This window comes from Carassius auratus, chromosome 42, assembly GCF_003368295.1.
Source record: "Carassius auratus strain Wakin chromosome 42, ASM336829v1, whole genome shotgun sequence".
NCBI classification, from domain to species: domain Eukaryota; kingdom Metazoa; phylum Chordata; class Actinopteri; order Cypriniformes; family Cyprinidae; genus Carassius; species Carassius auratus.
The window spans coordinates 415,354-434,386 of NC_039284.1; the positions used below are offsets into that span (position 1 = coordinate 415,354).

General features: G+C 38.3%; 1 protein-coding gene across 1 annotated transcript in view; it reads right to left on the reverse strand.

Moving 5' to 3' along the window:
- The window catches only part of LOC113060379 (trafficking protein particle complex subunit 12-like), a 35,458-nt gene that overhangs the window by 11,245 nt on the left and 5,180 nt on the right, over window positions 1–19,033 (reverse strand). Inside the window, exons 4-7 of the mRNA XM_026229244.1 lie at window positions 6,101–6,214; window positions 5,388–5,526; window positions 4,466–4,578; window positions 4,292–4,364 (exon numbers count right to left, since the gene is read on the reverse strand). Coding sequence (XP_026085029.1) covers window positions 4,292–4,364; window positions 4,466–4,578; window positions 5,388–5,526; window positions 6,101–6,214 — 439 coding nt within the window. The remainder of the gene's footprint in view (window positions 1–4,291; window positions 4,365–4,465; window positions 4,579–5,387; window positions 5,527–6,100; window positions 6,215–19,033) is intronic.

The following is a 19,033-nucleotide window of genomic DNA, read 5'->3' on the forward strand; positions in this document are numbered from 1 at the left end:
ATCAACATGTATAAATTGTTAGTAGTCAATTAATGGGGAGATAATCAAAATCGAATCAGTCTGTAAAAAAATTAATCGTTAGATTAATCGATGCATCCAAAAAATAATCGCTAGAATAATCGTTTAAAAAAATAATCGTTTATCCCAGCCCTATTTATAGCGCTATACAAATAAAGGTGACTTGACTTGTATGATAATGCCAGATAATGCCATAAACTACACAACTGCACTACTGTTCGAGAAGTAATCACAGGGACCTTCGCAATGTCTTTACCGCTTTCAGAGGCAATAGCCTTTGTCATATGAGCTGGAGTTGAAAGGGCATTCCTGTCCCTGGTTTGCATAAGCTGACTTCATAGCATCCACTATCCATCGAGATGCTAACTTGCCCCTTAGTACAGCCACTGTAACACATGAAGAGCTGGTCCCACTGTTAAAAGATAGCTAAGCATTCAATATAAATCCTTAAATCCCTAACAGGACAAATGTCACTCTGAAACTCAGCATCACACAAGGTTGACGACTCGGAAGACAAAACAGGCAAAGAGATGACCTGTGATTTAAAATGGGTAGAAAGATAATTGGGAATTAGGCTCGAACGGGGGTAAAGAGAAAGCTTTCAGAACCAGAGGTAGGTCCCATGGCGGTAGCGATGGTGGCAGTGGGGGATTTCGTTTCCTCACCCTCCTGAGAAAGCACATGTCTCTCGATCGATTTCACAAACACTCTCTATTTAAGATTGTACAAACACCTACTAGAGGTGCACGGGACTCAGTGAGTGTGTCGAGCACATGGGGAGGCAGGGCTCTTGGCCCATTTAAAACCCCTGGAGCAAACACATGAAGACTCCAAATTTCTGGGTTGGGGTGCCATATTGTGCCGTTCACTTAAGACAGCAGGTTCCTCCTGAGAGGGATTCACCAAGGAGGAGCCACCAGCATTTACCTGAAGTCCAGAAACCAAGGTTGATTCAGCCAGTTCAGGTCAATAAGGATCACCAACACTCTCTCTTCCCTGATTTTGCATAATACCAGAGGCAAAATCTTCATCGGAGGGAATGCATAAAGTCTGGCTCTTGGCCCAACGCGATGACAGACTCCCATCAGTGGGGAGCGAGACAGAGAAAAGAACAGTGGGCAGTGTGTCGCGGACAGATCCACCTCCAACCTCCTGCTTACTCTGAGAGGGGAAAGCACAGCATTTATGCACTTCGAGAATGCCAGCCCGAAAGGGAGCACTGAGTACTGGTATGCCATGGCCTCGAAAAGAAACCTCAGAAAGCATCTGTAGCGCGATGCTATCTGAATATGAAATTATGCATCTTTCAGATCTACGAATACAAACCAGTACCCATGATAGATTTGTGCCAGGATCTGCTTCAAAGTCATCATCCTGGGGGTGAGTCATCATCCTGCTTCATAGTCGTCATCAACAGGGTGGTCTGTGCCTAAATTTGTGGAAGAGTGGAAGTGTGCTGACTGGGGTGCAGACCACTACTTCACCAACTGCTCGTGGACATCCGGGAAGAACGGAACCCTCCTCCTCGAGGCAGCTTACTCCTGGCAGGTTCCTCTGGAGCATCCCAGTTGAGGTTGATGGTGAGCTCCTCATGGAGGTCTGGAGGACCTCAGAGGGTCTTGGGGTTGGCGAAAGGACATCGAGGAGGCAAGGGCCCACCAACACCTCGCTGACAGCAGTGGACCTCGTCCTCATATTGAATCCTCAAATGGCATGTTGGCAAGTCAGCGCAGTGCATGCAGTCAGAATCAGAGAACGCAGCCTCACTGTGGACCAGGCCCAGGCAGGCGATGCAGTGCTCATGTGGGTCCAGCAGGGTGATGGGGCCAGCACAAATTCAACAGAAGGTAGCCATCGGATGCAGTAAAGTTATTCCATGTTCTGATTTCGAGGCAATTGGCGCTCTTACCGCATTATATACTGCCTGAAGGCTTGTCAGTATTTGCATGTGATTTACATAAAAAGTTGTTTTTTTCGCTGATCTTTAAAAGTTTCATATTTGATACATCAGGCTTTTACGGTTAATAGAGTATGATATACTGATAATTTAGAGCTCATTCTTTAAATGAAAAAAATCTCTGTTTTATTCAGAGACGAAAACGGAGAAAAAATAAGCAATTTTTGTGTAGATGCTGATATTTACATAGACAAAAAGAAAGATGAAATTCTAATAGTACTGTAAATCAAAGAGATCCTTATGATATTATAGCAGATACCTCTTTATCGAATAATATACAGTAGGCATTATAGGGTTAAAAATGTATTCAAATATATTTGTCATGTCCATAAAAATTAATTACAATTGTGATATTTGAGGTATTAATAAAAATAAATAAATAATAAAAAAAAAAAAACTTTTTTGTGTGTGTGTGTTTTTGCATTTTTATCAGCACACTAAATGGAGGACCAAATATGATATTGTCTTGAACCCGAAGCATCCATGGCTTAGACAAAATTTGCACCTTCGTGCATTATAGGATGTTTGTGTTCTATCTGAACTCATCCTGCTCTGATTAACCTCTCTTCCTCATTTTGCCAGGGACAGGAGCAATGAACAGCCATACAAAAAACAGCAGTCTGGCATCAGACTGCAGGTATGTCAGCACCTGGCAGCTCTGCTACAGACGGTGCCCATGAAGGAGGGAGTCCGTCCTGCTGAAAGCACATCAGACGCACAGGTGGCGGGACGGCGGGGGGGCTGCTGAAACCACAGCTATGCTGAAGCATGTATTTATCTCTGTCTTCCCCAAAACAACATGTGAGGAAGTCAATCAAGCATGCAAGGCTTACAGACGCTTCAGCGATCTACTCTGATGGATTGCACAACACGGGATCTTATGCTGCTCCTTCTCAAGCCAGACAAAGCTTAAAGGTGATGGTAAATGGTTTCCACATGCTAAGCAGCAAAAACATTTTTAACATCGATAATAATGATGTAAGTTACTTTGGATAACAGCGTCTGCTAAATGCATAAACTTTAATTTAATAGTGAAGAGTAAATGTTTCTTAAGCAGCAAATCAGCATATTAGAATGATTTCTGAAGGATCGTGTGACACTGAAACTTCTCTTTGTAAACAACAATAGATTTATAAATCATTCATGTTGCATTCCTAAATGCATATTAAAGCAAAGTGAATCGAAACTGAATTCACAGTACAGTTGGAGCACGTCAGACTATAGCCTTATAATTACATCACAACCGTTGTGAATTTTATGACAGTACTAAGCAATCTCAAATTCTCACCACCATTCATAAGAATTTCCCGGGCGAGGAACACGTTTCAGCGCTGATTCTACTTGTATTTAGTGCTTTGATGATGTATTTAGAAAACATTTCACAGTTTATTTAGTTCACTGCTTATTTCAATCATTATGCAGTAACCAGTATCACCCTAAACACCCATTGATTTGCATGATTCACGAGGGTCATGATTATAGGCCAAAAAAAAGGAATTCTGGATTAATTATCTTCCTAATAGGAAGTTAGGGAATCACTTTTAAGAGCATTGTAATATTTAAACAAATATTTTCAGTGCAAGATGAACTCTTTAGAGAAGACTTTATACTCTTTTCTCACCACAGACCTTTAAGAGATATAAGGCCCTATCATACACCCGGTGCAATGCGACGCAAGGCGCAGCACAAGTATGTTTGCATTTTCCCATCCAGCGTCACGTCCTTTAATTAGCAAATGCATTTTCACCCATTTGTGCGCCCATGGGCGTGCTGGTCTAAAAAATAAGTGTGTTCAAGTGCACTGCTATTTTAAGGAGCTGAAAATAGACTTCGCCACAGACCAACTCAAACCTGGTCTAAAGTTTGGCGCAATATTTTTTTGTTATATAAAGAGCGCATTGTTAGTAAATGCGCCTCTGGGTGGGTCCACAGTGTGCGTTGACTTTGCTTATTACACACAGGGATGTGCATCACACTAACATGCTAAATATTAAAAACAAAAGAATTACAGTGTAAAAGAATATTATTGTGTAGGCTACATAAATATACCTTTAAAGTGACCTTTACACTTTGCGTTTAGATCGTTAAAATAGGGCCCATAGAGTCCATATGGGAATATCTCTTAAAAGTCTGCTGTAATATAACATGGGCATCATAACTTACATGAAATCTCATAAATAACTAATTGGAAGGGAGATGTCATGCGGGTGAGTGAATGTTGACAGAATTTTATTTTTTGTTTGTTTCTGTTTGACTCAACAGCGCTATGTATTTGACCTGCACTAGCCACAGAGGACAGATTTGAGTGGTCTGTACCGAGTCTGTTGTCCTGCGTGAGGTTCATCATACTCCCGTCCTCAGCCAAACCCTCCTGCAGGTTACTCAGGATCTGTGAGAGGACAGGAACAGAAGTTTTACAGCACTAATTACAGCGAGGCTAATTAAATTTGCGAGCAGGTGCAGGCACTGAGGTGTAAAGCACAGGCTCACCTTCTGACAGACGCTCTTTATTCTGTAGAGACGGTCCAGAGTTTCCTGAGGCTTCTGCAGGTACTGAGGGAGCTCGGCGTGAAGAACACGCATGGAGAACGGCACCATCGAGCCTAGAACATGCAATACAGAAACATATATATCTTATAACACTATATATATATATATAACACTAATGCACGCTCTTTCTTTTATGCAGAAAGTGCAAAATTGTTCTATTCTTGCTTCTGTTTTTCAGTCAAGAAACACATTAAAGAAACGGACTCCGTGCTGGTGAGACGAGGGGTTTATATATATATATATATATATATATATATATATAAATACATACAATTATGTTGGTGTGCTGATGTGATGATTGCATTTGATAACTGCAACACATTGAATTCACCAGGTTTGTTGCATTTGTTGAACAGTACATTAGGCACAGTATTAATTACATCATCAGTGATTACAGATTGTCATTAGTTACTAATAAATTCAACAATAATAAATTACTGTATTCTATGTGAATCTATGTTAAAATGTAATTTATTGCTGTGATCAAAGCTGGATTTCCAGCATCATTACTCCAGTCTTCAGCGTCACATGATCTTCAGAAATCATGAAAATATTCTGCTCAAGAAACATTTCTGATTATTATCAGTGTTGAACACAGTTGTGCTGCACAATGCTTTTGTGGAAACTGATACATTTTAATTTACTGGATTCTTTGATGAATAGAAACTTCAAAAGAACAGCATTTATTTGAAATAGAAATCAACATTATGAATGTCTTTACTGTCACCTTTGATCGATTTGACGCATCCTTTCTGAATAAAACTACTAATTTCTTTGGTAAAAAAGATTCCTGACCCTATTTCCCAACATCTTAACACCATCTTGCCCATGAAATGTAATTAAATAGCTCCAGAACTTCTACCTCGTCTTCCAGGGTAAACCGTGGGATAATATTCATAGTAGAGATTTGGATGATCCAGATTCCCGAAGGGCTCAAACTCCAGCTCTGCGTTCTGGAAAAGGCTGAGCTTCACCAGAAGAGCAAGACGCACAAACCAGAGCTGTTGAGAGAAGAGAGCGCTCTGCTTTAACAAAACAGATCAACATTTACTTCTTTCTGTAACTAGTGTTGTGAAGCTGTCTGGTCTGGGTGTATTCCAGCGTAACTCTTCTGTGCAGCAGTACGTGTGGAGGCACATCAAAGCGAGCGTGTGCTTTGATTCATCCGTCTCCAGAGCCGCTGGGGTCTCGGCGGGTTACTGTGGACTGAGTGGGTGTCAGACCGACAGCTAAAACACTGCATGCATAATGAGGCCTCAGGCAATTTTTTACAATGTACTTAAACAAAATAAAATTAAAATCTACTGGTGAAATCAGGCATTATAAAAACTAACAAGTATTAACTCCATACATTCCTGAACAAACACTCAGTTAAGTACTACATACAGTAGGTTAAGAATACCATTAAACATCAACTTGTTGGTTTAACACGTAAACATATTAAATATTTGATATGTTAGCAAATTTACTTGCTATAAACGAACTATCCACATAGCTGATGTTTCACTGCACATGTCTTCAGTAACTCCTGACACAAGCTAAACCGTTCCCCAGTCTCCGGGTGCTTCTGCTCACCTGCAGGGAGTCAGTGGTGTGGTTGGTGGGCTGGCCGCTCTTGCCGTAGCCCTGACCGTGAGCCGTCAGCAGTCTGCCCGTCAGGTCCACGGCTGCCCTCCAGTTCTTAGTGCTCTGTGAGAAGAGATGAAGACATTAAACACAGCAGGAGGTGTGAGAGAGACCCGGCTCCCGAGCGTTCGCTTTACATAATGCTGCCATTTATTACGCCAAAACTTACACTTAAAAACTTTCAAAACACAAGTTGCAAAAAAAGGCAAATAGAATTAGGTTTGTTCTCACCTGAGTGTCACACACGTGACATTGATCTGTTTTTTTGGAATGCAGTGTGTTTACATGTACCCAAAGAATCTGTTTATAATTGGACTGACGGCTCAATGGGACTGAAACTCCTTCATGCAAACACCTCAATCTAGCGATTTGTATTGTACCGGGGGGGGGGGGGGGTTGGGGGTCAACTGGTAAAAAAATAATCATGTAAACTCTTGTGGACTTTTGGAGTGCTGTGAGGTGTATGTTCTCTGGTGTTTTATGACATACGAACATTCGTACAGTGTGTTCATGCCAGTTGTTCAGCTGATGAAACATATACTACAGTAAAAAAACTACAGTAAACCATAAAAATAAAACCGTAAACAGTTTGAAATGTAACCATAAAACAATTTTAAGTGTTGTGAGTTTTGAAAATTGCATGTGTTGTAGGTTATTTATCCAGTGCGTGCCATTGTAAAAATAATAATAAGTCTTTTTAAGCTGAAACAACATGGTATGAAAATTTGGGGTTATCATACCATGTACATTTGCTTTACTACAGTATAAAAAAAAAAAAACTGAAGATAAAATATGTTAAAATATGTTTTAAAAATAAATGGCAGAATTGCGGTGCTATTAGTTTCATAAGATTTCATCCATGTTAAACTCAATATGACGTCTACACTGAATAAGGTATAAAATATACAATCAGGTGATAATACTTAAGATAAACAAACCATATTCACATTTGAAATTCATTCAAATTCACAATTTGACCTTGTGCTCTTTGTTGGCTACACTACAATTCTTACACCAATATAACTTCGAATTTGAGCAGAAGACTGTAATTTTGTATTTTGGCTCTTAATGTGGACATGTCCCTTAAATGGGATGCACTGTATTTTCATATGTGTTCATTTCTCTTCCTGAGTTCAGTGTCTCTAATACATTTTCATCAGTATTTTTACTTATTCTATCCTTCTTTTCTGCTCTCTCTCTTTCTCTCTCTCTCTCTTTCTGTCAGAGACCCCAGAGCCTCTAAATCTTCATTAGAGCGGCAAATGAAGCCGAAAACCACTGGCAGAGAAAAGGGGCAAAAGCAGCAGCCGCCACTGAGTTAAAACATAAAAGAAGTCAATGACAGGGGAAACGAGGGTCCCTTCTGATGTACTGCACACTTGGGGACTCCAAAAGCACACACCACAGATCAGAGATTCTGCTCTTTTAAAGGGATAGCTGAAGATACCAAACTTTAAGTTGTTATTCACTTCTATTCTTCTACCAGTCAGTTTTTAACTGCTGTGACGAGTCAGTGAGTTGAGAAACGAAGCAGAACAAATCATTCAGCCCAGTTTTATGAACTGGATCAAACAATTCAATGAAAATCTCCTTCTTAAAAGGCTCGCAATTTTTTAATGAATCAAACATTTTTACTTTTATTATGACCGTGCCAATAAACAGTATGATGGATGTCAATATATTCAACTGAATAATGACTCCAATTTTCATTTTATCACACAAATATGTATTTTGTTTTTAGTATTCATGCTTGTGAATTAACTATTACTACAGATATCATCTGTACAGTTCGTGGTCTTTTTGGACAGGACTAGCGATGTAGCAATCATCAAGCTCTGTGTAGGCGACCACACTGCCAACAGAGGTAACTAACCTAACACAACATATATTTGCATATGCAATTATGCAGTAAAACATTACATTTGATCTGGCATTATTATTATTGTTCAGAGAAAAAGTATAAATGCTTGAAAACATTAGTCTCGATTACACTCATTATTTAAAGCACACATACCACCCAATAATCGCAATAAGCTTTGTGCTTTGTTACTTTAAGTAACAAAGTATCAGCTTCTAAATTTTGTCAATATTCTCACAAAACACAAAGTATAAAGGTGGTTTTGATGCTCTTTAATGTTCAGGCGGCACATGAACCAATCATCTCTTCCTCTTTATAACTAGTTGTGGCAAAACAAATAAAAAACAAACATGAATGAACATCAGAAAGATGTTGAAAGAAACAGAACAACTTACTGAAATGTATCATGTCTCATGTAATCAAGCAATCAACGTTTCAAACCAGAACGTTCCTGTTGTACTGAACCCATATCGAACTATGACCCCAAAACTGAGGTATAGTCCTGTGACAACAGTGTACCTTTACACCGCTAATATGCATGTCACAGAAAACACATTATTTGTGCATAAACTAAATAGTCAGCTAGAAAAATAACTAGAGAAGATAATTTTGATAAATACGTGCAGTATAATTAATTCATTATATTTTAGGTAACACCTGTCGTCTTCATTTTTAATGTATGTTTGGATAAATTTGTTATGAGAATGTGCAGGAAGACTATGTAAAATGATTTTATATATTTTAGGAAATCATGTTTGGAAATGTTTACTCCGTGAGAGTAAATGTTTACTCCCAGAGCTGTAAACCATTCACAATTTAAAGAAAGAATGCTTTTTAATCTCTACTTAAATTATAGATAAAAGCCTACATTTATTGGGAAATCATTATATTTTCATTTAAATAAATATGTAATCATTTTATGCAGTGTAGCGGTGACAAATTGCATCTATGAGACTACGTTCAGTAAAATCTGCTCATTATAGTGGCAGTAGGTCACAGCACACAAAAGCAATGTTTCTTGATATTGACCCACACAGCCTCTTCACTTCTGGAGAAACAACTAACAACAACAACAAGTTTCTGATTCCTTGTTAGCTTTCTGAGTGAACAGAAGTGTCTGTCAGGAAATAAGGCTGATCGGAGTCTGAGCAAATACAGACACATCTTAAACCCAGTGGGGGATTGTAAAGAAGAGTGCAGCAATGAGGTCAAACAACCAGCGAGACCAAAGACTGGGATAGACCCTGATGAGCAGAGGTTAATTACTGAACGTTTAACCCAGGCTAACCTATAGCGCTTTCTACATGCTACTGTTGTCACATCATTATCATCTAAGTTCTGTTATCATTTCAGACAAATCTACTAATATGAAAATAAATGTTCATACAGTCAGTGGTGATAAATCAGCAACCAAACATTGCACATGAACTGAAAGCAAAGAGAAAATAGATGACAACAGACAAGCATCATCACCCAGTGTCTGCAGAGATTCAGGCTGAATGATGGATCTGTGAAGCCGAATAGATGGAGTCGAAAAGCTGATGAATCAAACAGCCAGTAACAGCAAATTACTATTTAGCTTTGCAATATAAAAACATACATAGTATACTCCATTAATTCATGTTAAAATCAAATTCACTTAATTTATATTGCTAAACACAATGTGGTACATTTAAGTCAATAACGTTCTCTGGATTTTTATTTATTTTTTGAACCAATTATGAATGATTGTGTCCACTTAAATGGATCAACAGTAAAACTGGATGTAACTTCACTCTAGAATCCCGTCACATTTAGACCTGCGACCTTCAATCTCAATATGACTGTCTCAATATAAATGTAATGCTATTTTTTGCAAATCCATAAATGGTCTCACCATCTGCACTGAACTGAGAGATGAAGCGAGAGATTCAGTCCTTTGTGAGAGCATAAAATAAGCTGGAGTAACATTATTGTGAACAGCTGGAGAGGAAGTCAGGATGGTGCCGCGAGAAATAAGACCAAAAATAATCACTAGAACCCCATACGGAGAAGACAAGAGCCAGATCAGAAGAAAAAGAGAATAAAAGAAGATAAAATGAGCAGACAAGGGGACACAAGGGTGGTTGAGACCTCAGTCTTCTGCAGAATGAGTGATTTTCTCTCAACAGCAAGCATGTTTGTGTTTGAGACTCTCCTTCCTGTACAGACACACACATCTCTTCTCTCTGGGGATGACAGATCTGGATCAGCATGTACTTCTGCTCCAGTCCTAGACTATTTTAACAATTATACCTTACGTGTCCTATGTAAATAATATATATATATATATATACATACACACACACACTTTTTGAGGCATTTCCAATGCAAAGTGCAAAATTTGTTAAAGGTTATGTGTCACTTATGCACACATACACTGGGTTTCTAAGATTCTATGAACATTTATACGATTTCACAGCTTGACTTCTCAATTAAAACCGTCAGAAATGATTATTAAAATCAAGCAAGAAATTCTGAGGTGAGTGATGACATCAGCCTTCACCGTGAACCATTTTGTCCCCATAATGTAGGGAATACCAGGCACACACAAACACATGCACACAAAAATAGGCCAAAGTTTAAGATTAATTTATATGAACTGCATATCGAATTTCCATCCATTTGTATTACAAAGTTTTAGCACTTTGGGTAAAAAGGGTAACAATTTTAACTAACAGATCTCAGGTAGCCGAAACTGTCTGCACACCGGAAACATGCAATCAGAGCAAAAAAGGTCTATCGGCTAGAAAAATGACTGCTGAAAGCTGCTTTGACACAATCAGTGTTATACAAAACTCTATACAAATAAAGGTGATTTGACTTGTGTGATAAATAATAGAGTTTTTTTTATTTTCTATCGAGCATTCAAAAAAGACAACAGTGCAACGGGCGTATTGTTTCGAAACACTTGTTTGTTTACTGTGTTGAGACGTGCTGCGTTTGGTCTCGTACTCTATCGCATACGTTGTCAGTGTTGTGCGCTTGCTTAGACCTTTGTTGTGATAAACAGTAAAGTACGTTCAGCTGAATTCAATTTCCGTTTTGTCGGGTTCAAAAAAGATTAGTATACCGCGCAGGGTCGGCGCCACGAGGGGGCCCCAGGGGGCCTGGCCCGGCCACCTAGGTTACTGTGCCCCCTCACCTCTAGTCAGCACACCACCCTGATTCGGAGCGCGATTTCAGCCGTAGAGACTCATGCTGTGTCTGAAATCGCTCACTCATTCACTCATTCACTAATCCATAGTGTATGGCAGTTTCACTATATCAGGAAGGAGTGAACAAATACATAAGTTAACGGAATTGGACAGTAACATATAGCCTACACTGCGAGTGAGACTTGGAGCTGTTTGCAAAAACACTGCCATATGTAGCCTACTTTTATATTACATGTACCTAATTTTAGAAAATAATAGTAGTGGACAAATGTAGGGAATGAAATAGTTCAAATAGACACCCCATATAGTGCACTATGTAGTGGATAGGAAGCGGTTACCCTGGCAGAAAATTTAGCGCTAGAAGTGCTACGCAGATCAAGATCGGGCAGCCACAGAGCGGGACAAGGCTTGATCTAAACTAAATGGTCCATTCCCTTTTTGCTTAATCTAAAAATGCTTTATAATGCTAAATTTTTTACAAATTATTTCATAATATGAATAATGTGCAAGGATTATTCAATTCAATTTGATGACATTTTACTATAGCCATAAACGACATCTTTAAACTTGAAAGGGATTTTAAAAAAGGCAATTAAAATAGTTCGACTAAAGATAGTCGTAATATGGGTTTAAATAGCCTGGTTTTATTTAGGCCTATTTTAATTTTTTTAAATTTTAAATGAAGATGAATTCTGCATTCTTTGTGACACAGTTACAGCAAACACTAAAAATACACCTGTTTCAGCAAAACGGAGGCGACAGGTAAACCTGACTGAATATGTAGTTGAAGAAACAACTGGAGCCAACATCATTGATAAAGTGGAGCTACGCAGGCTGTAATTCAGTGCTTTGGATCAGTGGCGTAGCCACCTAAAAATAGATACAGAATTATTTTTTATAGTCTCAATAAAAAATATTTAATTAACTTGGATATTGTTGTTTACTTGGGGTTGATTTTAAAAATATTTATATTTTCTTTCACGCGTAAGTTCAAATATTTTAAATGACCCCTTGTTTCCATGGCGACGCGTCATGATTGTCACGTGACACACAGCAGCCACAATGACTAACAGATGTATCGCTATTAGTTTTATTTCGTTTTTCATTTTTTATTAAAATATATATGCAAACTTGCTTACCATGTCAACTATCTGATATTCCGATTCTTCTTTATAAATTATCTTGATCTATAACGAGATGAGCGCTGCAGTTCAGTCCTGTCAGCCGGATTTAACGTACAGCACTTGAATTCCCCAGTTTCTCCCGAAATACATGAAAGTAAGTGGCTGTTGAACTGGGCGAAGAATAGAGTAAACCTTATTGTTCTGCTATGTGTGTCTGATATATGAATAAAACACGTCTGCAAATTACATTTGATTAGATAGTTTTTGATGCTTCCATAGACATATGTGTGTATTTTACAAACTACCAATGTATTGTTTTACTAGTGATTATGTAAATTTAAATGTATGAAACCAAAATAAATATTATGTGGTTGAAAACATTGCATATAAATTGTGATATATGACAAGCTCTAAGCGCGTCCGTCTCTGGCTCAGTGACAGCCAACGCGCGAAAGCTGTTTGAATCCAATCTAGCAGTTCTGTGACGCCAACGAACATTCTAAATCATTCTCTCAGGGGCACAGAAACAAGAATCCAATATATGGTGCAATAATGCTAAAAATGTTAAAATGTAATTTACTTTTTAAGTTATTTTTGTTAAAATATATCTGCTGTGGAGGAATGCCAACCCCCCCCCCGGCAGCGGTCGCGGCAGCCCTCCAGTTAAGCCCTCCTCGTGTGAAGAACAAAGAGTGTAAAGACCATCGACTCTACCGTGCGACTCCACCGGGCAGGCACACTGGCAGGGATAAGTATTGCTTTGATTAATCTTTTTTCTTTCTCCTTGTTTAATTTCTGTTTCAGTTGTTATTTGTTTATAACCAATTCTTACTATGTGTTTACAGATCCCTACAATCATTACCACTCGTACCACTCAAAGCTTCATCTCATGGCCCTAACAGAGACCTGGATCAAACCAGAGGACACTTCTACACCTGCAGCACTCTCCAATAATTTCTCATTTTCCCACTCCCCCCGTTTGACTGGAAGAGGTGGAGGTACTGGTCTGCTCATCTCTGATGATTGGAAATTTAATCCTTTACCATCTTTGGGTATCAACAGCTGTTTGAATCTCATTCAGTTACTGTTACCTACCCTTTTAAAATACATTTTGTAGTTGTCTATCAACAAACAGGACCACTGGGTAACTTTTTGGATGAATTAGATGTGTTGCTCTCAACCTTTTCTGAGGATGGTACTGCCCTAGTTATACTTGGGGATTTCAACATCCATCTAGATAAACCTCTGTTTGCTGATTTCCACTCTCTGCTTGCCTCTTTTGGTCTCAACCGAGTGTCAACTACTGCTACTCACAAATCAGGAACCAAATGGACCTTCTTTATACACGAAACTGCTCTACTGATCATATTCTGGTTACTCCACTGCACACGTCGGATCACTTCCTCCTCACTCTTAACCTCAACATGATCCCTGACACATCACTTACCCCTCCACATGTCATCTTTCGACGTAACCTACGCACACTTTCACCCTCCCGGCTATCTGCAATGGTTTCATCTTCACTTTCTTTCCCCTAAACTGTTTGCATCTTTGGATGCTAACAGTGCTACTGATACTTTCTGCTCCACTCTTACATCTTGTTTAGACACTGTTTGCCCCTTATCTTCCAGGCCAGCCCGTAACACCCCTTCTGCCCCTTGGTTATCTGATGTTCTATGCGAACACTGTTCTAAGCTTAGAGCTTCTGAAAGGGTGTGGCGCAAGTCCAAAAATACTACTGATCTTATTGTGTATCAGTCACTCCTATCTTCTTTCTCTGCTAATGTCTCCTCTGCTAAAAGGACATACTACCATAACAAAATTAACAATTCATCTAACTCTTGCATGCTTTTAAAAACATTTTCCTCACTTCTTTGTCCTCCTCCTCCTGCTTCATCTCTAATAGCTGACGACTTTGCAATTAAATATAAAAGTTTTTCATTAATAAAATTAAACACATTAGTGTACAATTTTCCACACCACAATCAGTCAAGCTCATATCACCAGCAAACTTACACTCATTTACATCCTTCTCTTCACTCTCTGAGGCAGAAGTGTCAAAACTCATCCTTTCTAATCACCATAAAACTTGCCCGCTTGATCCAATTCCATCTCATCTCCTTCAATACATTTCTCCTGCAGTTGTACCTGCACTCACTCACATCATCAACACTTCCCTCCACACTGGTGTTTTTCCCTCATCATTTAGACAGACACGTATAACTCCACTACTTAAGAAACCCAACCTCAACCCATCTCTTTTAGAGAACTACAGAGCAGTTTCCCTTCTTCCTTTCATTGCAAAAAAACACTTGAACGAGCTGTGTTCAAACAAGTCTCTACATTTCTCACACACAACAATCTCCTTGACAGCAACCAATCTGGCTTCAGAATTTGACATTCAACTGAGACGGCCTTGCTCTCAGTTGTTGAAGCTCTAAGACTGGCAAGAGGCAGAATCCAAATCTTCAGTACTTATCCTGCTTGATCTGTCCGCTGCTTTTGACACGGTTAACCACCAGATCCTCCTATCAACGCTACTGGCGAAAGGCATCTCAGGAACAACACTTCAATGGTTTAAGTCTTACCTATCAGATAGGTCCTTCAAAGTATCTTGGAGTGGTGAGGTGTCCAAGTCTCAACATCTAACTACTGGGGTGCCTCAGGGCTCAGTTCTTGGACCACTTCTCTTCTCTGTCTACATGGCAACATTAGGTTCTGTCATTCAAAAACATGGCTTTTCATACCACTGCTTTGCTGATGACACTCAACTCTACCTCTCATTCCATCCTGATGATCCGACGGTAGCTATTCGCATCTCAGCTTGTCTAACTGACATTTCTTCCTGGATGATGGAACATCACCTTCAACTCAACCTTGCCAAGAAAGAACTGCTTGTGATTCCAGCAAACCCATCGTTTCATCACAATTTCACCATCAAGTTAGGCACATCAACCATAACTCCTTCAAAAACAGCAAGAAGCCTTGGAGTAATGATTGATGATCAGCTGACTTTCTCAGACCACATTGCTAAAACTGTCAGATCCTGCAGATTTGCTTTATTCAACATCAAGAAGATCAAGCCCTATCTTTCGGAACATGCTGCACAACTCCTTGTTCAATCTCTTGTTCGGTCCAGGCTAGACTATTGCAATGCTCTCTTGGCAGGTCTTCCAGCCAATTCTATCAAACCTTTACAATTAATTCAGAACGCGGCAGCAAGATTAATTTTTAATGAGCCAAAAATAATACACATCACACCTCTGTTTATCAATTTGCACTGGCTTCCAATAGCTGCTCGCATAAAATTCAAGGCATTGATGTTTGCCTACAAAACTACCACTGGCTCTGCACCCATTTACCTAAATTCGTTACTTCAGACTTATGTGCCCTCTAGAAGCTTGCGTTCTGCAAGTGAACGTCGCTTGATTGTGCCATCCCAAAGAACCACAAAGTCACTTTTACGGACTTTTAAATTAAATGTTCCCTTCTGGTGGAATGAACTCCCCAACTCAATCCTAGCCATCTTCAATCGGCTTAAAACACATCTCTTCCATCTTTATTTGACCCTCTAACTTTAACACTCACTATTATAATTCTATTCTTTAAAAAATCTAACTACCTTTCTAATCTTTTTGTATTCTATTTTCTTTTCATTTATTATGCAATTGTATATATATGTGTGTGTGTGTGTAAAGACCTCTAACTAGCTTGCTCTATTCTTTTATTTTTTTATTCTATCTGTTTTCTTTTTATTTATTATATTAGTTAAAATCCCATGCTACGTGTACTGTGTTAACCTAACTGAGACTTGGTATAGCACTTATATATCATTGCTCTTTTTGTTGTTTTTGATTGCTTCCACTGTCTTCATCTGTAAGTCGCTTTGGATAAAAGCGTCTGCTAAATGAATAAATGTAAATGTTTCAGACACGCGCTGTACGCGGTGGACCAATCACAGCAGACTGGGCCATCTGACCAATCAGAGCAGAGTAGGCTTACAGAAAGGAGGGGTTTAAAGAGAATCTGAATCTCAGAACTGCTTTGAACTAATCATTTGAGAAACGCTGGAAAATGAGGTGATGTTAAATGCATATTTTGAGAAAACAAAATCATTTTTTGACCTTGCATGCATGCAAACCTATTGTAAGACACCCCCAAAACAATATTAGGAACCTTTTCTGAAATGTTAATTTTAAATATGCAAATGAGGCAGTGTCTTATAAAAAATGCTCACATTTGCATACAGTTCAAGAACAAAAATCTGAGCAATGGATAAAGGTTAAAAATTCTTGTTTAATTTTGTTGATATATAAAGTTAAAGGTTTTACAGCGGGGATTTGGGATTTTATCACTCTTTTTATTACTCTGTAAATTCCTTCAGAATTTAGACAGGAATAAAACTGTAAAGTTTGGTGTATGTAAGTGCTGCTGAAAAGCAGATTTCTGACACAGTGCAGGAGAAAACACTCACAACCTTTAAAGACATGCACTGGAATTGAAACCGATAAACTGTAATAAAATAAATAATTAAAATGTGAGTTTTGGATGTTTTCTTTACATTTGACTGAAAGAAGTCAAGTTAAAATAGCCCAAAATCTCAAAACTGCCTGTAGTGTCTTACCTTAAAATAGAATTTCAGTGATAATTATGTTTTTATATTTATTTCTATATTTACAGTATATGTCTGGCTACTAGTTATTAGTCATATATTTTTTTTTTTGCATGATTATTTCAGCTAAAGCACACTTATGAATAATTTAAATGAATTTACAGACTCGTTCAAACAGAGCTGACTGACTCCTGTAAAACATCTGTATAAATTAATAATGACATGACCTCACATGCATGACCCTGACAGTTAGAAACTAAGAATACATATAAATTCGTACACATTCAACACAGCATGTCAAACACACAGTGGCACTGCTCTATGGAGTGAATTATGTGCCATAATTAAACAAACAAATCCAGCATTTTGCAAACAAATTTGATCTGCTTTGCAAAGGAATACTCGACTCACAAACAAACAGAAAGCAATGTTCAAATATACAGGTCAATTTGAGTGAAAATGCAGTTGAGTAATACTGTGTTTTACAAATATAAATAAATGAGCCTAGATGATATTTCACAAATACAAATCGTCCATCAAATTGCATGTAACCTTTGAACAAATATCAAATCTAGTGCATACAAATACATACCTGTCTGTTACGATTGTGAGACAGTTGGCTTTTTATGAGATCCCTCGGCTCGATTTTCTGGTTTGCTGCATGGTTCAAATAGGCCTATGCTAGGCATATATATAAAAAAAGTGCTTTTAAGCCAAATGGCTAAGCGATAGTCTTACAAACATTATAATAAACTGTAAATATAGCTATAGTCTATGTTAGTTCTCCTCACCCCACAACAATCTTTTAAATTAACAGTGTTTAGAAAAGAACAATAATTAAAAATATTAAAAATATAAGAATCTATAGCAATATAAACGTCAAGCCAAAACTAATTAATTTAGGATAAACCGAAACTGAAACCAATGTTGGGTCTCTAATTTGACATAAAATCAAATGTTTCCTTATTTGCAATGCAATTTCCACATAAAACAAAATGTTTTGCATAGCATCACAGGTACAGCTATTTAACTTAACGTCAAAGATTCTTCTACATATTTTAACTGAGCAGTGTTTTTTTTTTTTTTTTTTTTTTTGTTTCATGTTTGACTGACTGTATTTTCTTATGATAATAACCAGGCTGCACTGTCAAGGTAGCAAAACTTAACTGGTTGCGTGCATGCGATGCCGGTACCATCACTAGATTTTTATTTATTTATTTATTTTTTTCCCAGTGGAAGCAACTACTCCTATAAATCAAAAAATAATCTGAATTGTAAACAGTTTGCATTTATTTGCATACATTCACAATAAAAACAAATCTTTGTGCTTTTGTAAAATAAAGGCTAAAAAAAACCAGGATGCTGCTTTCTGCCGTCCGTTTTTTTTTTTTTTATGTTCATTTTTTACATTTATTATTCAAGTTAAAATATATTTCTTGTTTAGGCCTATTTATTCACTATATGTATGAACATCCATAGTTAAATGTTAAGTTTAGGGGCACACAAACATATATGACTCCTGTTGCTCCAGCAGTAATTTATGGCACTGTTAACGCCAAGGTCATGGGTTTGATTTCCAGGAAATACATGAACTAATGTATGTATACTTCGGATGAAATGTGGGTCGCTTTGGCTAAAAGCATCTGCCAAATGTAAGAATGTAAATTAACACACTGTCCATGAATGCCTCACTATATTCAGAGGACTGATCCTCTGTGTGTGTCTCACACGTATTTCTCTGCTCCAGAGGTTCTTGATCTAATCTGTGAAGCCCAGGATCTGGGGATTAGAGCTCATGCTTCCACAGGCAAAGCCACACACACACACACACACACACACACAGTCTCCTTGTCATTCGGTGAAGGTCGTGGGCACAGCGGGCAAGGCTGTGTGTTTCAGGTCTGTCTGTGTGTTCAGAGGTAAATCAATGAGGCAGTAATTTTGGGCCCATAGAGCTATAGCTGACACTTCACACACAAACACACACACACACACACACACACACACACACACACACACACACACACACACACACACACACACGCACACACACACACGTTTGTTTTTGTGAAAAGTGGGGACATCCCATAGGCGTAATGGTTTTTATAATGT